This window comes from Marmota marmota, unplaced genomic scaffold (genome assembly GCF_001458135.2).
Source record: "Marmota marmota marmota unplaced genomic scaffold, marMar, whole genome shotgun sequence".
In the NCBI taxonomy this organism is placed as follows: Eukaryota; Metazoa; Chordata; class Mammalia; order Rodentia; family Sciuridae; genus Marmota; species Marmota marmota.
The window spans coordinates 34802944-34823270 of NW_025999977.1; the positions used below are offsets into that span (position 1 = coordinate 34802944).

The 20327-nt window shown below is 39.6% G+C and overlaps 1 protein-coding gene across 6 annotated transcripts in view; it reads right to left on the reverse strand.

Moving 5' to 3' along the window:
* The window catches only part of Rasgrp3 (RAS guanyl releasing protein 3), a 106228-nt gene that overhangs the window by 14568 nt on the left and 71333 nt on the right, over positions 1–20327 (reverse strand). For 5 of the 6 annotated variants that reach the window (XM_048804563.1, XM_048804566.1, XM_015479777.2 and 2 more), the window contains exons 5-13: positions 19937–19999; positions 19281–19412; positions 17896–18043; positions 16233–16406; positions 15361–15477; positions 14168–14443; positions 8210–8287; positions 4136–4252; positions 1702–1817 (exon numbers count right to left, since the gene is read on the reverse strand). In XM_048804563.1, the coding sequence (XP_048660520.1) occupies positions 1702–1817; positions 4136–4252; positions 8210–8287; positions 14168–14443; positions 15361–15477; positions 16233–16406; positions 17896–18043; positions 19281–19412; positions 19937–19999 (1221 nt within the window). The remainder of the gene's footprint in view (positions 1–1701; positions 1818–4135; positions 4253–8209; positions 8288–14167; positions 14444–15360; positions 15478–16232; positions 16407–17895; positions 18044–19280; positions 19413–19936; positions 20000–20327) is intronic. The other variant, XM_015479778.2, reaches the window with a different exon arrangement.

The following is a 20327-nucleotide window of genomic DNA, read 5'->3' on the forward strand; positions in this document are numbered from 1 at the left end:
TGCTCCTTCCAGGCTCAGCTCAATCTCGTCACGTTTCTTTCTGTGTTTACAAAAATGCTCAGGATTTTCCCGCCTAAAATAGTTCTTCCCTCAATCCTGCTACCATCTCCAACACTGTTCTTTTCTCACTTCTTCCTCCTGCTCCCAAAGTCCATCAGACTCTTACCACTAACTTCTCTTTACTCCATACAATCAGGATCTAACCCTAATATTCTATTAGAACTGTACGCCAAGGACATTCTCAGTGGCCTTTTCTGAAGTTGCTGACTTCTTAGCAGCCTGAAACATGGGACATGTTTCCTTTTTGACATTCTGCCCTCTGTGGGCCCCGTAATTCCACGTACCCCTGGTATTCTCCCTCTTTTTCCTTCTTCTCTGGCTCCCTACTGTTTTCAGCTCCTTGATGTGGAGAAGGAAGCCCCTTCAGGTTCTTTCCTCAGGCCCTGAGCTCATCTTTCCCTAAATTTCCCATCACAATTTCCATGTACACCCCAGATTCCAGCTAACATGGTGGCCCAATACTTAATCAGTATCTCTGGCCCTAACGGTTCTCCTGAATTTTGTGCCACATCTTCAACACTTGGTAGATCTCTCTTCTGGCATGGGCCACTCTCCTTTCAAAATCAACATATCCAAGCCCAAATCCATATCTTTCTTTTCAGAACACCATGCCCCAGGCTTCCCAGTTATTATGAGAAATGCCATAATTTTTTCCCAGACTTAATAATTTGAGATCCCTTTTTATCCATATTCAAAATAACTTGAATAATATTTACTAAAATTTATTGTTAATCAAATTTTATTAATTAAATTTATAAAAATAAGAGCCATCTGGTGTCTTGCCCATCTCATGAAGAGTTAATTATCCTGTGATCTCTAAACAAACACACATAAGGAGCCTGATTTGTTGGAGTACATTCTTGGGGAAGAAGATACATAGACTAGGAGGTTAAAGGTGACTTTAGATATAGAAATAGATGTAGCTATAGGCACAGATAGAATTACTGAGTCATACAACCCAGTGACTTAATTTCAAAATTTCACTAATATGAAAATCCAGTATTTTATTACAGATAATTTTTAAATTAGGAACTAATCTCACACAGTTAAAAATTCATCAACTTATTAATGCCAGGCTTTCTCAGCATTTTTTAAATGAGTTGTTTTTTAGCATTTAAAGCCATTAACTTTTTTCAGGAATCATTTGAATTTAGGAAATACATTTTTTTTCTTTGTATAGCAAAGCAACTTTTGAACAATCAAAGAAAAAAAATTATGGATGCTTGTTGACTATCTACAGGCACCATCTGCTTTTTTGATAAGTACTATATAAAAAAATCTATTCAAGGAGTTTTATGATTACCCCCAGGTCCACTAATACTGAGGTCTTCCCCAAACTATATCTAATTATTATTATTATTATTTTTACTGTTTCAGTGGAGGTTTTTTGAAGTTGATAACTAAGCAGTAGAAGTAATGAAAGAAATGGAGAACCTGGCTAATTTTCCAAATGGTTATTTTGCTATTCTACCCAACAGTTCATGTTTATAGACACCAAGAAAAATATCAGTAAAAAGTTAGACTTATCAAAGCACTAAAGCTGAAGCTTGTCAAGATGGAAACTGTACATTTCCCTGTTCCCCTCTGATAATTTTAAGCTTTAAGATAGTTGCATGAAAGTATTATAAAATTAAAGCTTACTGATCTTTGTCCAGCACACAGAAAGAATCCAGGAAGGGAAAATTGGCAGCTATACTTTCAAAGTCTTCTTGTGAGATGTACCCATCGTGGTCATGGTCATAGTTTCTAAACACAGACTGCAAAGGAAAGACAAGTGTTTACTGAATGACAATTTGTGCATCCGACTCTGAACTTTCATCGTGAAAGCAATGATTGCACATTATCCTTTCTATCAAGGAGCTTAGAATCTAGAGGAAGATGACTCAATCAAGAAGATTTTATAGGATAAAAAGAGAAGTGGTTTTGCAGGGGATAAAAACAGAGTGATATGATGGTGGAGGTGTAGATTAAGAAAGATTTTCTGAAGAAAGCAAAGTGTACACTGAGACCCCAGAGTTAAATAGGAGTTAGGCTTGGTGAATTACAACACCATGACAATAGAAAATAAAGCTTTAACAATATGGAGATTCCTCAGAAAACTTGGAATGGAACCACCATTTGACCTAGTTATCCCATTCCTCAGCATATATACAAAGGACTTAAAATCAGCATACTATAGTGATACAGCCACATCAATTTTCATAGCAGCTTGATTCACAATAGCTAAGTTATGGAACCAACCCAGGTGCACTTCAATAGATGAATGGATAAAGAAAATGTGGCACATATACACAGTGGAATATTACTCCACCATAAAGAAGAATGAAATTATGGAATTTGCCAGTGAATGGATGGAATTGGAGGCTATCATGTTGAATGAAAGAAACCAATCCCAAGAAACCAGAGGCCAGATGTTCTTTCTGATATGCTGTCTGTGTACTGAGACCTCTGAAACTGTGAGCCCCTGAATAAATTTTCCCATTCTACTTGTTCTCATCAGGTCTTTTGATCACAGCAGTGGGAAAAGCTGCCTAAAACAGCATGTATGCAAATATACACATTTAACCTGGATTTCAGTCATACTTAATCTTTTTTCTTTTTTTCTGATTGTTTCTATCTATTCTGCTTATGTATACCATCCTATTTTGCAACCCGCTTTATGAGTATTTGGGGAAGTAGGGAAGTCATATATTAATGATTTAATTTAAAATATGACTAGAATAGGCATATAGCACCCCTTGCAAATTTATCCATAGATAAGTGAATTGTGCAAAATCACATAACATCAATACTTAATCCATAATCAAAACTGATAATATTTTGGAGTACCTGCCAGTTATAATCTAACACTGTATTTATTTGTAATGAAAATACAAGATTTTTTGTGGAATAAAATTTAGTATGAAAATTCACAATGAAATCCAGTCTTTCATTTGATTAAATCGATGGTAGGCAATTTTGCTCAAACTGGGCCAAACTTCCCCATGAAACTAGACTTGGAAGATGGGAATAGAAAAAGATGGTAAGAAGGAGAGGGCAAGGAGAGAGAAAAAAGCTGAGACTTCCCATCAGAACAGAGGAAGCAGCCTACAGAACGAAGTGGGAATGGCTCTGCCTCCCATTTCCTGGTTTCACTTTCCTGAGCGTATCTATGTGCTTCCTGAGGCTCCTGGATCCTTTCCTTAACCTCCCCAGCTGCAAGTTGGGTCTGTCCCCACCACCACATCTCAAGGCTCCCCTGGACCTTAGTACCATCTTCTAGCACTTTCCCTCAGAAAAAAAAAAAAAAATCCTTTCTGTACACCCTCTCTAATCTTTTTCTTCCTGCCTCACATACTCCATAAAATTTTTCTTTCAGTGCCTCACAGTTCCCTGAGTTATCCCAACAGTAGAACATTCTTTCATTTTTTTCTTTAAACATCCTTTTCCAGCAAAAAGCACATTGTATGCCACAGACTCAACCCTATGGTAAACGAGGATATTCCCAGCCACTGAAGTAGGGCTTTAGTCAGGGATCACCATCTCCTGTGCCTGAAGGGTTACCATTTCCTCCACATTGGCATTTCTACTCTTCTTTCTGTATGGAAAACTCTGACAGAGCTTGGTCCTGCCTCAGGTAATCTTTCTGACCTCAGTGGCACTGTGCTGCTGTGTCACAGAACCCCCAAACCATACAGCAGGTGAAACAATCCAACTTATAGGGTATTTTCCTCCCTTTAGTCACCAACTGATCTGGCATTGTGACCCATGTAGCTTTTTCATGGGTGATTCTAATCCCCCCAAAGACCCTCAAATTGGTGGCAATGACAGAAGTAGCAAATGCCTAAGAAAGAGAGGAGTTGGAAGTGACTGGGAGTTGCTTGGTCAGAATACATTGTCAGGAGGGGAAAGAGGACCTTTCTGGTTGATTCTTTCCAGAGACCAGTGCCAGGCAGAGCTAAGTGTCTGCTAAATTGTTTCTACCTGAAGCGCTGTTTTCATGCACTGCTATCTGATCACAATGCAATCATAGAATATTCCAGAAAGAAAAGGAGGGGGCTTCTGGTGCATTCTGAATTTGCCCTCGACCACTTACCTCAACTAATTTCCTTATGTGCTTGTTGATCACTGTGGGGTCTGGCTTTGGCATCACCCCAGATGCCCACTCCAGGGGCACCACGGGCTTGGTGGGTGTTGTGGGGGAGGCAGGCTGCTGAAAGGGAAGCATGCACATTATTCAATGTTAACTGGACCTTGAGCAGCTAGGACAAGGGACAATAAGAAAGGCAGTGTTATATAATAATAATACCAGCCAAAACTTAATGTTCACCTTGCATGTTTATAAAATCTTTGCTAATAAATCTAATATGTGCCTAAATACATGTTTAGAGAGTGCATTGGGCTTACTAGCAGCCCAAGTTCTAATATTTTCAAATGGAGAAAAATAATGCACTTCCAGTTCATCCCCCTTGAGTTCTCTAAGTATCACTAAATCATCCTTAAACACTAATAATCCATCATGGATTTTCATACAAGATATACAAAAACCAGGTATCTAGTTCTTTAATACTTGGTATTAATGATAAATTTGCATTAACAGGTGCATATAATAAATGGGCACCAGCATATGGTCAAGTTCCTGTCCTTCAGTCAATGCACTCAATCACTTCTGACTATTCTGTGAACCATTAGGTCTCTCTGCCCATGCCTGGTGCACTTGCATTCTCCATAGGGCTTTCGTATCAGGTATGTCCATCTCGCAGCACATTTTCACTTAACAGTATAATGCATAACCCAAGCTTAGCACACCATTGTATCAGGAGACCACTTAAGATCACTTAACACCACTATGCAGTTTGTATCCTCACCCTGTGACCTTCACACAGGGTCAATGCATTTACTGGCACACACATGCAAAACTGTATTAGCAGTTTCGTTATTTGATAACAAACTGGGGATAAACACTTTTGCAAGAATTGAGGAGTTACTATACGTATTTAAGACCCTAACAATGTTATGAGGTCAGTGTTATTGGTGAGCTGCCCACAAGACCAAAAATTATCTACATACATTCACCCATACACATGCTTACACATGCCTGCACATACACACACACACACACACACAGGTACACTCCCCTACACACACACCATAGCTCTTTTTTTTAATCAATATTTTCATCTTACTGATCTGGTAAAAGTCAATATTTTCAATATTTTTATCAATATTTATTGATTTGGTAAAGAATATACCTGAGTTCCCCCAACTGTACAGCAAAGTGTCCGAGAACACTGTGACAAATTCAGAGGGCATCAAAAGATATTTGAAACTTCGAAGTGAAATGTAACTATTCTCAATATTTTGTATTCTCAAACACCGTAAAAACTACCACCTTGAAGTAATACATGGTTACCCATGAGATCGCATTAAATATCTTCTGATGACATGTATCTTTGTGAAGAAAAAAATCAGTGTGGAACAAGAAATAAGCGTGGTAGAATCTAGTCCAAGTTCAAGATTCAATAAAATGTGTGCAGTGTCCAATAGGCACAGACATCCATTAGTTAAGTAACTGTGGTTGTTTAAGAATGAAATAAAAATGCTCGTTGTCTTTCAATGTAAGTGTATTTTTTTTTTCCAAGTTGGTGTTGAGTTGTTAGAAGATAAATATTGAGTTGTTTGGAACTAACAATTCTATGAGTGGAAATTTTGAGTAATTCTTTTGATCTAGGACGCCTTGAAACTATTGCTGAGACACTAAGTAAAATGCAAATGACCAGAGAGACACAGGAACAGAAAAAAGATGGAAAACTTCTAAGACGGACTGTTTAGGTTAGGTCCGCCAGCACCAACTGTGAGCACATGAGAGTTAACAGAATTCTAGTAACAGAAACCTCCCATCTGGAGATTATTCCCTAGTTATCACTACATGTCAAATAGGATGACGCTCTACTTAGAGAACAGACAGAATAGAGCTTGGGAAACATGTTTTCACAGACCCACAAGATTTTAGCAATTGGAAGAAGCTTTGAAAGCTTTTATTCCCTACAACAAATGAAACGATTTTCCTGTGTTTGAGGGAAATATCTCCTAAAATTGACCAGATTTTGTCCTGAAAATAAACTACAGTAAATCTAAAGGGACAAAAGGAGACAAATGTGCCAAAATGGCCCTTCCTACCCTGTTCCTGACAGGAGAGTTGGTAGAAAAAGCACAGGCATTGAAGACAGCCAGGCCTGGGACCTAATCCCTCTTCTCCAACTCACTAGCTGTGTGGCCTGAGTGAGACACCTACATTCATCAGGCCTGGTTTCCTTCACGGAATTCATGAGATAACAAGTGCGTGATGCCCTCCAGGAGTCCGGCACCTGATAAGAGCAATGGTGTCTGGTTAAGGTAAAGGAAGGGGTCAGGAGGTGGAAAACCTGTGTTTGCAGGTATGAGTGGCTCAACACACCACAGCCAGGGATATCGCACCAAACCCGCAGAATGAGAGAGGAGCTTCATAATTTCTCTTTGTGGATAGCTTTTCCTTTCTGTGTAGCTCTTTCAGAGTCAACGTCCCCACTCCTCCCTTTGCCTGAGCTGTATCTTCCCAGGCGCTGGCCTCCAGGAACTGGCAGAGGAAGAATGTGCTAAAGGAACCACCCCTCACACTGTGTTTAGAGCAGGTGCTACTAGTTCAACTGACAGGCTCAAGTGCCTGCCCTGCTGGGGCTGGAGAAGAGCTATCACAGTCATTCTGTCCCTTTCAGTCCATGGTTCAGAATCACGGAGGGTATTAATAGACTTAAGGGCTATGCTGCTCACATGCTGCAGAACTCAACTGTAAAGAGGCACTGTGTGAGACCTTCATAAGAAAACAGATTTTGATACCTTAGAAAACTTGGCATGGAACCACCATTTGAGCCAGCTGTCCCAAAGACTTAAAATCAGCATTCTATAGGGACGCAGCCCCATTAATGTTTATAGCAGCTCAATTCACAATAGCTAAACTGTGGAATCCACCTAGATGCCCTTCAATAGATGAATGGATAAAGAAACTGTGAGATAGATATATCTATCTATCTATATATATATATAAAATAAAATATTACTCAGCATTAAAAGAGAATAAAATTATGGCATTTTCAGGTAAATGGATAGAGTTGGAGAATACCATGCTAAGTTAAATAAGCCAATCCCCCCAAAAACAAAGGCCAAATGTTCTAATGTTCTCTCTGATAAGTGGATGCTGATCCATAAAGGGGGAATGGGGAGAGAATGAAAGAACTTTGGGCAAAGGGGAGGGAGCTTGGGGACAGGAAAGATGGTGGAATGATGGACATCATGAGATGTACCATAGGTACATGTATGACTGCACATGGTATGATTCTACATCAGAAAAATGAAAAGTTGTTCTCCATTTGTGTACAATGAATCAAAATGCATTCTGCTGTTATGTATAAATAATTAGACCAAAAAACAGATCTTGATATATGAGCATAAGAAGCAAACACCAACATTTTTTCTTTCAACAAGTAATCCTCATATCCCCATTGTTTAAAATTCATTCTGGCTTTTTTTTTTCTTTCTTGCACCTGGGTATTGAACTTATGCCACACAAGCGCTCTGCCACTGAGTCACACCCCCAGCCCATTCAGACAATTTTTTTGTTAGTACAAAACATCTAAAATATAGCAATATACCTTCAGTAAAGCAATTTCCTCAATCTCCTTATAAATCTACTCAGTGTCTAACCTGAAATTCTAAGTTGAGTCAATCATAGTAGAGAAATTTGTGAATTAGGATCAGGATATTTAAAATTTATTAAATCTAATTTTATGTTGAATGGAGTTTTGGGTAAGTCTGGAAAGGTATGAGTGTGAACATTAAGATGGGTTCTTTTTCTTTTTCATCCTACTTGTAGGTGATTTCTCAGAGTGGAAATGAGAAGTAGAAGATAATAATAAATCAGAGTGGTGGGATAATGTTATTTCCTTTTATTAGTCTCTGATACAAAGTAATTCTCAAACTGTCAAGTGTAAGTCATCCTATTGGCAAAGAGGGAATAATAAAGAATTTCTAGGTTCTTTAGTCTTTAAAACACAAAACACTATTGTAACAGTCCATTACTGTAAATGACAAACAGTGGTATTTAGCAAATATCTTTAGAGGAGACAACACCTACCGATTTTGAGTTTCTAGGCTCCAGCACCAGCGACAGTTTGTAAATATCATCTTCTGTGTGATAGAGGTCCAAAGAGAGCTACGAGAAAATTCCAAGGGAAAAATTAGTTACGTTGGGTCAGATTTCTTTATTTACACTGCTGAAATATTTTTCAAATTGAATGTTTAAATCCAATGTCCAATAATCTGAATTAATGTAGAACAATAAAAAGATGGCATGCAGAAGTGGGAAATAAAATTTTATAGTAAAGAAGTTGGTCCTGGTGTGGTTATTAGCACCAACCAAAACTATTGACCAGCTGAGTGCAGTGTGCACACTTGTAATCCCAACAGCCCAGGAGGCTGATTGCAAGTTCAAAGCCAGCCCCAGCAAAAAGCAAGGCATTAAACAACTCAGTGAGACCCCTGTCTCTAAATAAAATACAAAATAGGGGTGAGGATGTGGCTCAGTGGTGGAGTGCCCCCGAGTTCAATCCCTGGTACAAAAAAAAAAAAATTGACCAAATTCCACTGCAATTTTTATTGAGCATCTCCTAAGTGCTAAGCACTGGGCTAGACTTGAGGGATACCATACTTGAGGTTTACAGGCTAGTGGCAGGGACAGGTGCATAGGATGAGTCCTGGAGATGTAATTAATGCTGCTTTAGAGTTTTGATTAAAGAACCATGGAAACAAGGGAAACATTAACCAGGTCCCTATTATTTTGAAGCACTGTGCTAAGTCCTGGTGATACAGAAAGGGATACAATCATCTCCTTCCCTCAAAGGCCTGATGGTTTATTTTAATAAACAGGACCTGAAAGCAAAAAGACATGCTCATACCAGTGCATGCTAAATGTGAAATAAGTGGCCCCTGAGTGCTTACTGGACTCACAGTGGCAGCACAGTAAATATATAAGAGGTTTTGTAGTCAGGTGGACCTGGGTCCAAACAGTGGCTTTAGAAGCCAGTGCATGATATGAAAGAGGAAAGTGTGATGCACAGAAAGGACATTTTGATAGAGACATTAGTAACACAGTGGTGTCTTAGTTGGAAAAAAAAAGAGTGTGCAGAGACAATTAACTCTGGGATCTTTCCTCTTAGCTTCACAGTTAAAAAATATATATATATACACACACACACACACAGAGTAATGAGGTCTCTGTTAGGGACATATAGGGAGTGATGGTGTGGTCTGTGATCGTTAGGGAACAGCTTCTATTCAGCTGTGACAACCTGTCATCCTGAAATTTGATATCGGTTGCCAGATCTTCTTATTTTGTCAAGAGAAGCAAAAAATCTGGAGTTTTATATGAAATAGTTAAACACAGCAACTAACAACAAATAATTTTTATAATTCCACGAGTCAAATAAAATCCATCTGCGGTGGGCACTTGACCAGCACGTTGCAAATTCCTGGAACAGACAGCTCTGAGGGGCTCCACGCTTGGTGGAAGTGGGCAGCACCTCTGTCTCTGCACCTCAGCACCCTCTGTCCCAGCTCGCAAGCTCACTCTGTGATATTCCCATAAATAAAGACAGAAAACCAAGAGATGCCTTCCTTCTGCATTCCTGGCTCTCAGGGGTTGATCTTGACTGGAGCACATTCCTTTCCTCCCAACTTCTCCTCCGAGTCCCAGCATGGCTGGCACCAGCATCTGCTGATGAGGTGACAGCACTACCAGGACATCCAATCAGAAATCCAAGTAAGCCACACACTAAATTGAGGTGAGGCTCTTGCAAAAGAAACAGAACCTCCTCGGGTGTTTTCCTAGGTCAGATGGACAGACAACACCCAGGGGTGGAAAGGCTTCGGTCTTCTCCAGTGTTTGCTTTCTACTTGTTTGTGATATGAAACTGAGCAAGTAATTGACCTTCTTGAGTTTTGGTCTCCTGATTTAGAAAATCATAAATAATAGCTCCCTCTCAGCACTGTGCTGAAGATTAAATGAACGAATGTGTCCAGGAGGGCTTGCTTACAAGTAGGTCTGGATTCCAATCAATGAAGCAGACAAATGCCGTGGTGCTTAGCTTCCTACTTCCTCTTTTAGATCTCCTCTGGGCTTTAAGGACCTACCCAAAGAATGGTCTATTCTACTTTCCACACACCTATTTATTTATCGCAGAGCTGGGGATTTAATCCAGGGCCTCACACATGTCAGGCAAGCTTTCTACCTTGGAGCTACATCCCCAACTCCTATACACCTTTTAATAATGTAGGAAGTTTGTCAATAGGGTTTCAAGAATATTTACTGTAGTCTAACGGTGTGAATCTAGTTGTTTCTGACAAATGTTCTGATCCTGTCTCAGGTTGCTGCATTTGCTTTCAGCCAATCCTTTCAGCAAAGATGGTTGCTTATTCAGTGTTAATGTTAAGCTCTACACTGGCTTGAATGTTTATTGTACAAGAGAATAAACTGGGTTATCAAACTACCTCCACTCATTATTTTTTTAAAAATTTTTCTTAGTTATACATGGACACAATATCTTTATTTTGCTTATTTATTTTTATGTGGTGCTGAGGATCGAACCCAGTGCCTCACATATGCGAGGCAAGTGCTCTGGCACTGAGCCACAACCCCAGCCCCACTCATTATTTTTACAGCTCTTTTTTTTTTTTTCAAATGAGACTGTAAAAATATTGGGGCTTTCCAGTTATTTGCATGTACCCAGAAGGGTAAAAGTAACTGATATGGCTAAAAATACTATGAAAAGAATTAGGCTGTTTCATAAATTATGAAACAGAAGCATTGGTTTTCAAAGCTCCTGATCACATCAATCAGGATCCCAAGGGGAAGCATCTTCTCTAGATCTCCCCTGAGAGCAGGAAATCTCCAAATCCCAATGGTTCAGGGATATGGTTCTCCTTCTTCACATACTCCATGCTATTTAAGGGGCCACGGACACAATGATAAAAAAATGATATAATTCCTGCCCTCATACATTTTTTCTAACTCTTTTATTATACATTCATGAAGACAGACAGAGAAAGGTACTAGGTAGCTTTTTACAGATATGAAATAAGGAAAATTAGATGTTGCCATATGCCCACATCAGAGAACACATGTCCACCTGAGGCAAAGCTAGGATGCAGAAGTTTGCCATTGTAAGCCTTTTATGAATCTGTTTCTTCATTTATAAGAAAGGAAGGGTGGTGGGATTGGCAGTACACTTACTGCCCTGCCATTTGCATCACAGGGTGCTTGTAAAAATTTACCATGGATCAAATGTATGATATGTCAAGATCATTGTACTGTCATGTGTAACTAATTAAAACAAATAAAAAAAAGAAAAAAATTTTACCATGGAAATATATGTCAAAATCCGTTATTACAGAAAGCCCAACCCATTGATGGATGACTGTTCAGAGGAGGCATTTAACAATTAATTGCTGATTAACCTGAGAGTTCTCATTTTCTATATCCTCCAGGATTTTCGATCATATATTGGTTCCCTCCCCTGAGGCCATGCTTAGGCAAAATCACTTCAGACAGAAACTTGACTTGGAGTCTTGGTGGAAAATTCATCAGCCCTTTCTGTTGTGCTAGAAACGTGCTCACATGCACCTAACAAGCTGCAGTGACTGACTCTAATCTGATCTGGCTCTAATCTGCGTATATATATGTTGTTTTATAAAATGGCCATCGGGCTCTAGGGAATACATGATGAATCTCTTGGTCCTCATTTGAGGAACTTGACTTCTCAGGGGTGAAAAAGGCTGAGCATCTATTCCTGTGCATTGAACTGTCTCCTTTTGGGGGGGCAGAGGGGAAGGATCCTGGCTTTCAGCAGAAACTGGTTTGATTCTCCACCACTTGTATGTAGGACTGTGGAATCCTGGGGAGCCACGGGGCCAGTATAGCAGAAAGTGTTCCTTATTTTCAGGCCTCCACTGTTCCTTACATTGAGAAATTTAGAACCAGAAGAGACCTCACAAATGAGCATAAAATCCTTATGAAAAAGCCAAAGTCAGGGCCAGTTAGCAAGGAGCTAAAGCTAAGTAACTGCAGAGGCAGGAGCAAAAGCAAGACCTCCCATCTGGGATTTTGCAGGCACATATACTATGCAACACTGCATCTTAATAAAAGTGGCACTTAGTGGCTTCTAAACCTTCCTTCAGTGCCCCTAAGGGTGGGAGGTGAGGCTCTGGAACCTTTTATTTTTTGCTGTTTTCCCCAAAAGGAATTACTTTGTAGTTTTTATTTCTGGAATTCAGGTTTTCCAATTTTTGCCACTGAAATTTCATTCAAAAGTCTTCAATATTTTTCTAAATATCTGTTTGTTTTTTTAAATTTTGTTGCTTGATGTATTTATAACTCAAATGAACTTTCCTACTCTCACAGCCTTTGATTGGGATGCCCAAGTGCAGGCACTTGCTCTATGAAGTTACACTCGACATCAGGGATACAGCTTGGACACACACTTGAAACTGAAGCCACACACTGGGTCTGGTCTTCAGACATCACCTGTGCCTGTGGGTTTGCAGTCTGGTTGGGGCTGAAACTCTGGTCACTCATTCGTGGAAACAGATTTACATGGCAAATGATTAATAAATGCAGGTGCTTGGATTATTGTGGGTCGGGTTCTTTCTCCCCAGTAGAGAATGACCACGGGTTTATTATTTATCACACAAACTCAGCCCCAATAGATTGGTGTTTCTCTGTGCTGGCAAGGGTGCAGCTAACATTATCACCTACAATCAGGAGCCTGTAAACAATTACATGCTCTAGGAACACTTTTCGAGAAGTGTAGGAACTACATTCCTTTCCAATGCAGCAGAACTCAGGGATTTAGGTTGTCAAAGCATGAGAGGAGTTATTGGTTTCATTTTCCACAGCCATAAAAGGAATACATTTAATTCAGTATTGCAGCTAAATTTTGAATGCTATAGTGTGATAAGCCCAAACAGGGAAGTTGCACCTCCACTTTTTTAAGCAAGGGTAAGAGAATTTTGTTATGCTTCTCCTCCCCACAAAGAAGAGCCAATGGAAAATGTTCTTTTGTACACATTGATTGTATCCAAAATTTCCAGGAGCTGGGACCAGCTAAATAAGCATGCCACAACTGCCAAAAGACATGAATGGTAGATGAACTCCTTTTGTCTGCTCTCATTACTCCTGAGGCATTTACTTCATTGATTTTCTAAATGCTCCAGGTACTATGAAAGGTGCTGGGGATGTGACATAAGATATGTAAACAGAAAAAAATATAATGCAAAGCAATACCTTCCATAGATAAGGAGAATGTAAAAGTGCAAAAGCAATACATGTGACGGATGCCTCACTGCTTTGGAGGGAAGCAGAGAATAATCTAGAAAGATGGAGGTTTGAAGTTGAACTCGTCATGTGGCTGGAGAGGGAAAAGATTTCCCAAGAATGCACAAGAAGCAGAAGGTGGCATTTCATGATAGAAAGTATGAATTCAATATTTCTCAAAGGCTGGTGTGTGGGGGAGAGGGTGACGATGCACAGGTTGCACTCATGGTCACCGGCCCTAAAAGGCCTCAAAAGCCAGGCTGGGGACCACATCCTGGCAGTTTGGGGATGGTGAATAAGGGAGGGTCTGGGATCACAGAGGAGGATTTTGCAACTCAGGCTCCAACTAAGCAGTGCAGCCAGTAAGGAGAAGCTGAGGATTTGAGGATGCACAGATGGAAGTGGATAGTGAACAAGTATGCCCAAGGAGAGTGAGGGGCTGAGACGCCTCTGGAGGGAGCTCTCTAGGAACTCCTATTTTCATATGGGAAGGGACTGAGCCCCTCCTGACAAAGGAAGTTTATTTGCCCCAAGATTATAGACTCAAGTTGTGCGTATGGGGTTCCTTTTTCCTCATCCTTTGATATTTTTTCTCATCTATTAACCCCCAAATCAATTTTCCTCCAAAATGGATTTCTAGCAAACATCTTCCTATGTTCCCTGGAAAGTGAAGGGCAGAAGGGTTATTTAGCACAAACTCAACCACCTCCCAACCCGGGCACTCACGGTGAGCAAGTTGATCAAATCCATGTTGGGTTCTAAGTGGTGAGAGGCATTCTGCAGGGAGACCAGTTCACTCAGGGTAACGGACAGCTGGTGCATTTTCACAATATTCACTTTGTTCTCCTCCATCCAGTCTGGGAAAATGACATGGACCGCTATCAAGTCTTTCAAGTGTACTCCAAGGATGGGGATTTTGAAGCCATCACAGTCTGCAAAGGCCTTGCGGTAATTGCAGTAATTGCCGTTGGAGGAGACCAACTCTGTCATTTCATTCCAGTTCTGAAAACAGATGGAAAAGCGGAATTGTCAAACATCCTCCTCTTCTGCCCACCTCCAGGCCCTGCAATGGTGGCTGGGAAATTCCTCAGTTGCACCAATATTGATACAGGGAAATATTAACCAGGAAAAAGAAAGCTAGAGAAACGTCCTAAGCCTGCATGAATTGGACAGGTATTCCAATAGCTTGTATGTCTGCCTACCGACTTGGGATGGTGGGATGTTAAACGGCATCAAGTATACTTAGTATTTTGTGATTTGTGATATTACAGTCCAAATATTCAAGCTTGCAGCATATTAAAAAATTTCCTAGTTGTTCCAAGAAAGTTACATTCCAGGTAACTTGATGGTTAATCTGGGACAGTGTGGGGCAGGAAGAGTCACACTACAATGTAAGACAGCTGTGGTTTCAGACTCTGCACTAAATAGAAAGGTGATCTCAAACAAGTCACTTCACTTTTTTGGGGGGGTGGGATGTCTTAGTTTCCTTTTTTGTAAGGAAAAGAGTTCAAATAAATAACTTTCAAAATCAAGCTGATAATTTAAAGCTTCTATGAGTCTATCAAATTCTTATTGTTTAAAACATTTAAAATTTCTTTTTTTAATTCAAAATTTAGTACAAAGCTAAAAGACAATAAAACATATAAGTAGTTCCATTATGCTTGGAATAAGTATAGAGTTTGAGGTCAAACAGTGGTACTTCTGTGGCTTGCTTCCTCTTGTTTATATGAATAACTCATTGTCAGTTGCTTAACAGCAACCAGACCTTCCTAATAGATCCCAATTTTGATCAGACTTCTCTTTCCCAAAGCAGTCCATGTGCTTCAACACAGAACTGTTTCTACCCCCAGGACCAATAACGGGTTCTGATTTAACGTCATAATAATTCCTTCCTCTGGTTTGTGATTGGTTCACCATACCTTTGTAACTTCCGAAGAGAGATGAGAATGGGTCTCTTTGAGGCGTGAAATGGAACTATGACTGAGACCTCCCACCACCGCCATCAGAGTGTTGAAGTTTTTGAGCTGAAGAAGCTTCTGCAATTAAAAAAAAAATCAATCATCAATACTTTTGTAAGGATTTTTAAATTATTCTGAACTTTCTGAACTACTGGTGAGTGCATGCACAATTTTAACAATAAAAACCTAGGAAATAATAACATCTATTTAAAACAAAACTCAAATAGAATCCTTTAGAAAAATGTCAATCATTTCACACACACACACACACACACAAAAAAAATACCAGCTTCATAAATTGCTTCTAAGTATTGCTTTTTGTTTTGTTTTTTTCTTTCGTACTGGGGATTGAACCCTGGGGAGCTCTACCACTGAGCTATATACCCAACCCTTTTTAATTTCCATTTTGAAGTGGATTCTCACTAAGTTGCCCAGTCTGACTTCAAACTTTTGATCCTCCTGCCTCAGTCTTCTGAGTGGGATTGCAGGTGTGTGCCACTGTGCCCAACTAGTATTGCTTTTTTTAAAAAAAAAAATTGTAGGTGGACACAATACCTTCATTTTATTTTTATGTGGTGCTGAGGATCAAACCCAGTGCTTCACGCATGTGTCAAGCGAGTGCTCTACTTCTGAGACACAGCCCCAACCCAGTATTGCTTTTAAAAAAAAATATTCTTACATGAGAGAAGTATGCTTTCTTCCATCAGATATCTCTGAGTAGCTTAATTGTTCAATGTCCTTATAATATGAACACTGAATTTCCTCAATGACTTTCTCAATAGAGTAAACAATTGTCTAGAATCTAAGTACTCCAACAGGATTATTGGACATACCTTTGCAACATTGATAAACTTTGTGATGACTTCTGCTCTTTGCTGGGGGGTTGGTTTGCTAAGAACCATCAACTGGACCCACTTAGATATTCCATTAAATAAAGCAATAGATCTCTCCAAGGTTGGATTATTCTCCAGGCAGCCATGGATGACATAACTTTGGTAATCAGTGAACTATAATAAAGGAAGATTTGGAGATTTTGAAGTACTAAAATTTTGAAGTATAAAAAAGCTTTTGTAAAATTGAAAATTAGAATACTGCATAGAAGGTCTAAGATATTTTTTCCATAACAACATAATGGTTTCTTTCATTTCACATTTAGAATGGCTTCCTATAAGTTTGAATATATCTGTACCTTTAACAGGTTATTTTGCTGCATTTCAAACCCCATTCCCATACACACACAAACACATTACTACGTATCACATGCTTGTGGGGTAGGGCAAAGAAAGGGACATGAGTCAAAATCATATTCCAGAAAGTCCCTATTTACTAAATCATAATATCTAACCTGGGTCATTTGCCAATAGACTGGTTCCTGGGAACACCCAAGACATAAATGATCAGTATCTCTGTAGAAAGAAATGAAGAAATCTCCATTTTTTAACACACTACCAATAAGTCCAATGATCAAGCAAATTTAAGATCCAATGGTATACAGAAAAGAACAGGAAATGGCCATAAATATATCAGAATCACTTTGTAAAGTTGTTTCAAGAAAAAGTGAGAGAAAAAGAAAACATATCAATTGAAATAAGGCAGCTTTTTGGCAAAATAGACAAATACCCAGAAGGTTAGCATGGATGTCATCAAATATGTATGAGCCTTCTACCATAAAAACAGTGCAAAGAATCTCCTCCCATGGCCTGCCTGTGGGGAATCATATTTCTCTCTGGATTACTTGGTGAAAAAAAAAATCAGTCTTTTGGAAATTGATGTTTACAATCAAGATGGTCTTCTTGCAAGAAATAATGTAATTCACTCCCTAGGTCCTTGGAAAAGGAGGAGGGGTGGCTTCTCCAGAATCTGATGGTATATCAGCAAAGCACCTGGCTGATTGTGAACCAGTGTGGAAATATTATCAGAGACTACATGGAGAAGGCAGAGAATAAGAGACCACAGAAAGAAAGGAGGAAGAAAAGAGGAGAAAGGAAGCCCTAACAAGATGCATAGGAAAGAAAAGTGTAATTAAGAATCTCCAACTCTGGGAAAGAAGCAGGTTGATATTGAGATTCTCTTCAAAACCTACAAATCCTATTTTTACTCTATACCCTTAATTGGGCATTCATAAAAATCCCAACTTAAATATTCCCCACCCCCAAAAAATGACAATCCTAACAAAATGCAAATACTTGAGAGAAGTCAGTGGCGCTAAATAGACCTCAAATGGTTAAATCTCCACAGTATTTAGAAAAATCACACTTTAATCCTGTGAAAGGAGACATTGAAAATAGCGACAGAAATACAGCTCCTGAGCCATAAAATAAAGACAGGATAATATTTATCTTCGGCTAAAAGGGATTGTTCCTGTGAATTAAGGGCACTTTTCCAGCACAGCACAGTGACAGAAGCTGCCAACACTTTAGAATATGAAAATTCAGCTCTTGGGAAAGTTGGCATGGTGGTTATTATCCTTGGAAGAATAAATGTCAAGTTCCTTACTGAGATCCTTCTAAAAGATTTATGCTCCAGAAAAGTGAGGTGCTCGGCCAATTCAACGGGCTCCAGATGGTCAAACAGCAGACAGGCTTTTCCCTTCTTGGATACTTTTTTCCTCTGTGTGACTCTTCTCATCCAGTCATAGGAAGGACTACAAAAGAAGAGCGAGACTGGTCAATGTGCTGAAAACCTGCTTCACTCAATGGAAGTTATTAACCTACTGACTGTAACTCTTGGCCTGCGTCCAGGAGCTTATGCAAAATATACGCCCTGTCCCTCGTATTTAAAGAGAAAACCACTGACCCCTTGCCAATAGAACATAAACTTTGAGTTGTTTTTCCAGACAGCCTAAGTTTGCACTGATCCATCCAGAATCTCTTACTCGGTTTTCCTTGTGACCAAGCAAAATCTGAGTCATAAAAGAGAGGTCTATACATTTGGAAGTTTATCAGCATATAGATAGATGGTGATTCAAGACACATGGAAACTACCAGAAGCTATGGGTTCTCACATTTTGGTATAATATAAATTATCTGAAAAACTTGTTACAAAGATAGAGGCCTGGACCTCACTGCCAGAGAGTCTAATTTACTAGGAATGAGCCTGATTAATATGTATTTTAAACAAATATCCCTCATGATTCCTGGATTATTCACTGTGGATCTCTCTTTAAGGAATATTTCAGGTAACGGAGAATATAGTCTGAATGCCTAAGACACAGTAGCATGCATTTGCAAGATACTTAGGAATCATCAACTAGCTTTCCCTGGGCAAAGTTAGCTGGTAAATATGAAACAAGCCTAGTTAGCAGCAAGTTCCTAATAATTGACCCAAGCAGTTCACGGCACAACTATGATCGACATTGATATAACCTCAGGCCAACCTCAGAATCAGTGTGGTATAGAGCTTCTCCAATTTGAATGTGCGTATGAGTCACTGGGGATCTTAGCAGATTCCAATTCAGCAGTTTTAGGATGGGGCCCAAGATTCTGTGTTTCTCATAAGCTCCCAGGCAATACTGATACTGCTGATCTGAAGGGGGCACTTTTGAATAGCCAGGACACCAAAGACATTTACTAGATTCAGATACAGTAACTAAGTACTGAACATCTATCTTGTGTCAAATGCTTTCACACACTATCTCATCTACTTTTTGGATGCTTATAATAATCCCACAAGAAAAGACACTACCCCATTTTACAAATAAATTTCAACTTAGAGAAATGAGTTGTGTCCAGTACATCTGTGTTCACCACAGTAAGGCTGTCCTCACAGAAGCAAACCTTAATTCTGGGACCATATGGATTCAGGTCAAGTGGACTTGATCACTACTCCCTCCCCAAAGCGGTGGATTTATCAAGGGTGAAAGATGCTCCAGCTGTTCTTACATGCTGGATATATCGATGAGGCTGATGTGTTTTTCATATCCTAGTTGACTGGCTACTTCTCGGAACTCTTCAATCATACGAATCAAACCAAGATCCAAATTAAACTCTGCAGGAAACTTCAGAATCCAGTACCTGAAAGGCATAAAATTATGTTTCTAGCTAGATGCTTTCAAATTGGGCCTCTATGGAAGTTATTGTACCATTTTCCTTTGCTTCCAACAGAATCCAGGACCACACTCCCACTTAGCCATCTTCTATCCCCAGTCATCAGGCTGAGTCTTTCTGAACCCTCCTTCAATGAAGAACCAAAGTCTTCCATGCTAACCCTGAGCCTTTTTCCAACTATGAAACCACAACTGAAGGGAAACCCTTCCCCTGCTTCACAGCAAGCAGGTGGGAATGAAATATGTGTGCCTGAGTGAGTAGAAAGAATTGCATTCGCTCCAAGACTTGTTTTATTTCCTAACTATATTTACTATTATCTAAGCACTAGTCCACGAAGTCATTTCTATCCCCCAGAACAGAGAAAGGCCAATTCTAACAATGTCAGTCCAAGGGAGACCTGAGTACATTCTATTGTCAACCTGGGTCTCTACTGCTTAGAGAAAAGGAAATTGTTAACAATTACAAGAAATTAAATTTGTAAGTATCTTTACCTCATGAAGTAGCAGATCTTTAATCGAAACTCGTCGCAGCTTTCTCCACTGGCATGACGATACGTAAGCTAGTTAAAGAAAAAGTCCTCGCACCTTGATTTCTTTGCATACACCTACAGTCGTTTCATCAGTTGATATGAATTCATAACAAGAAGGAGAGCTGGCTGTGGTGGCATATACCTGCAATCCCAGCAGCTCAGGAGGCTGAGGCAGGAGGATCACAAATTCAAAGCCACCTCAGCAACTTAGCAAGGCCCTAAGCAACTCAGTGAACCTTGCCTGTCTCAAAACAAAATATAAAAAAGGGTTGAGGATGTGACTCAGTGGTTAAGTATCGCTAGGTTTAATCCTTGGTACCCCAAACAAAACAAAACATGAAAGCACATAACAA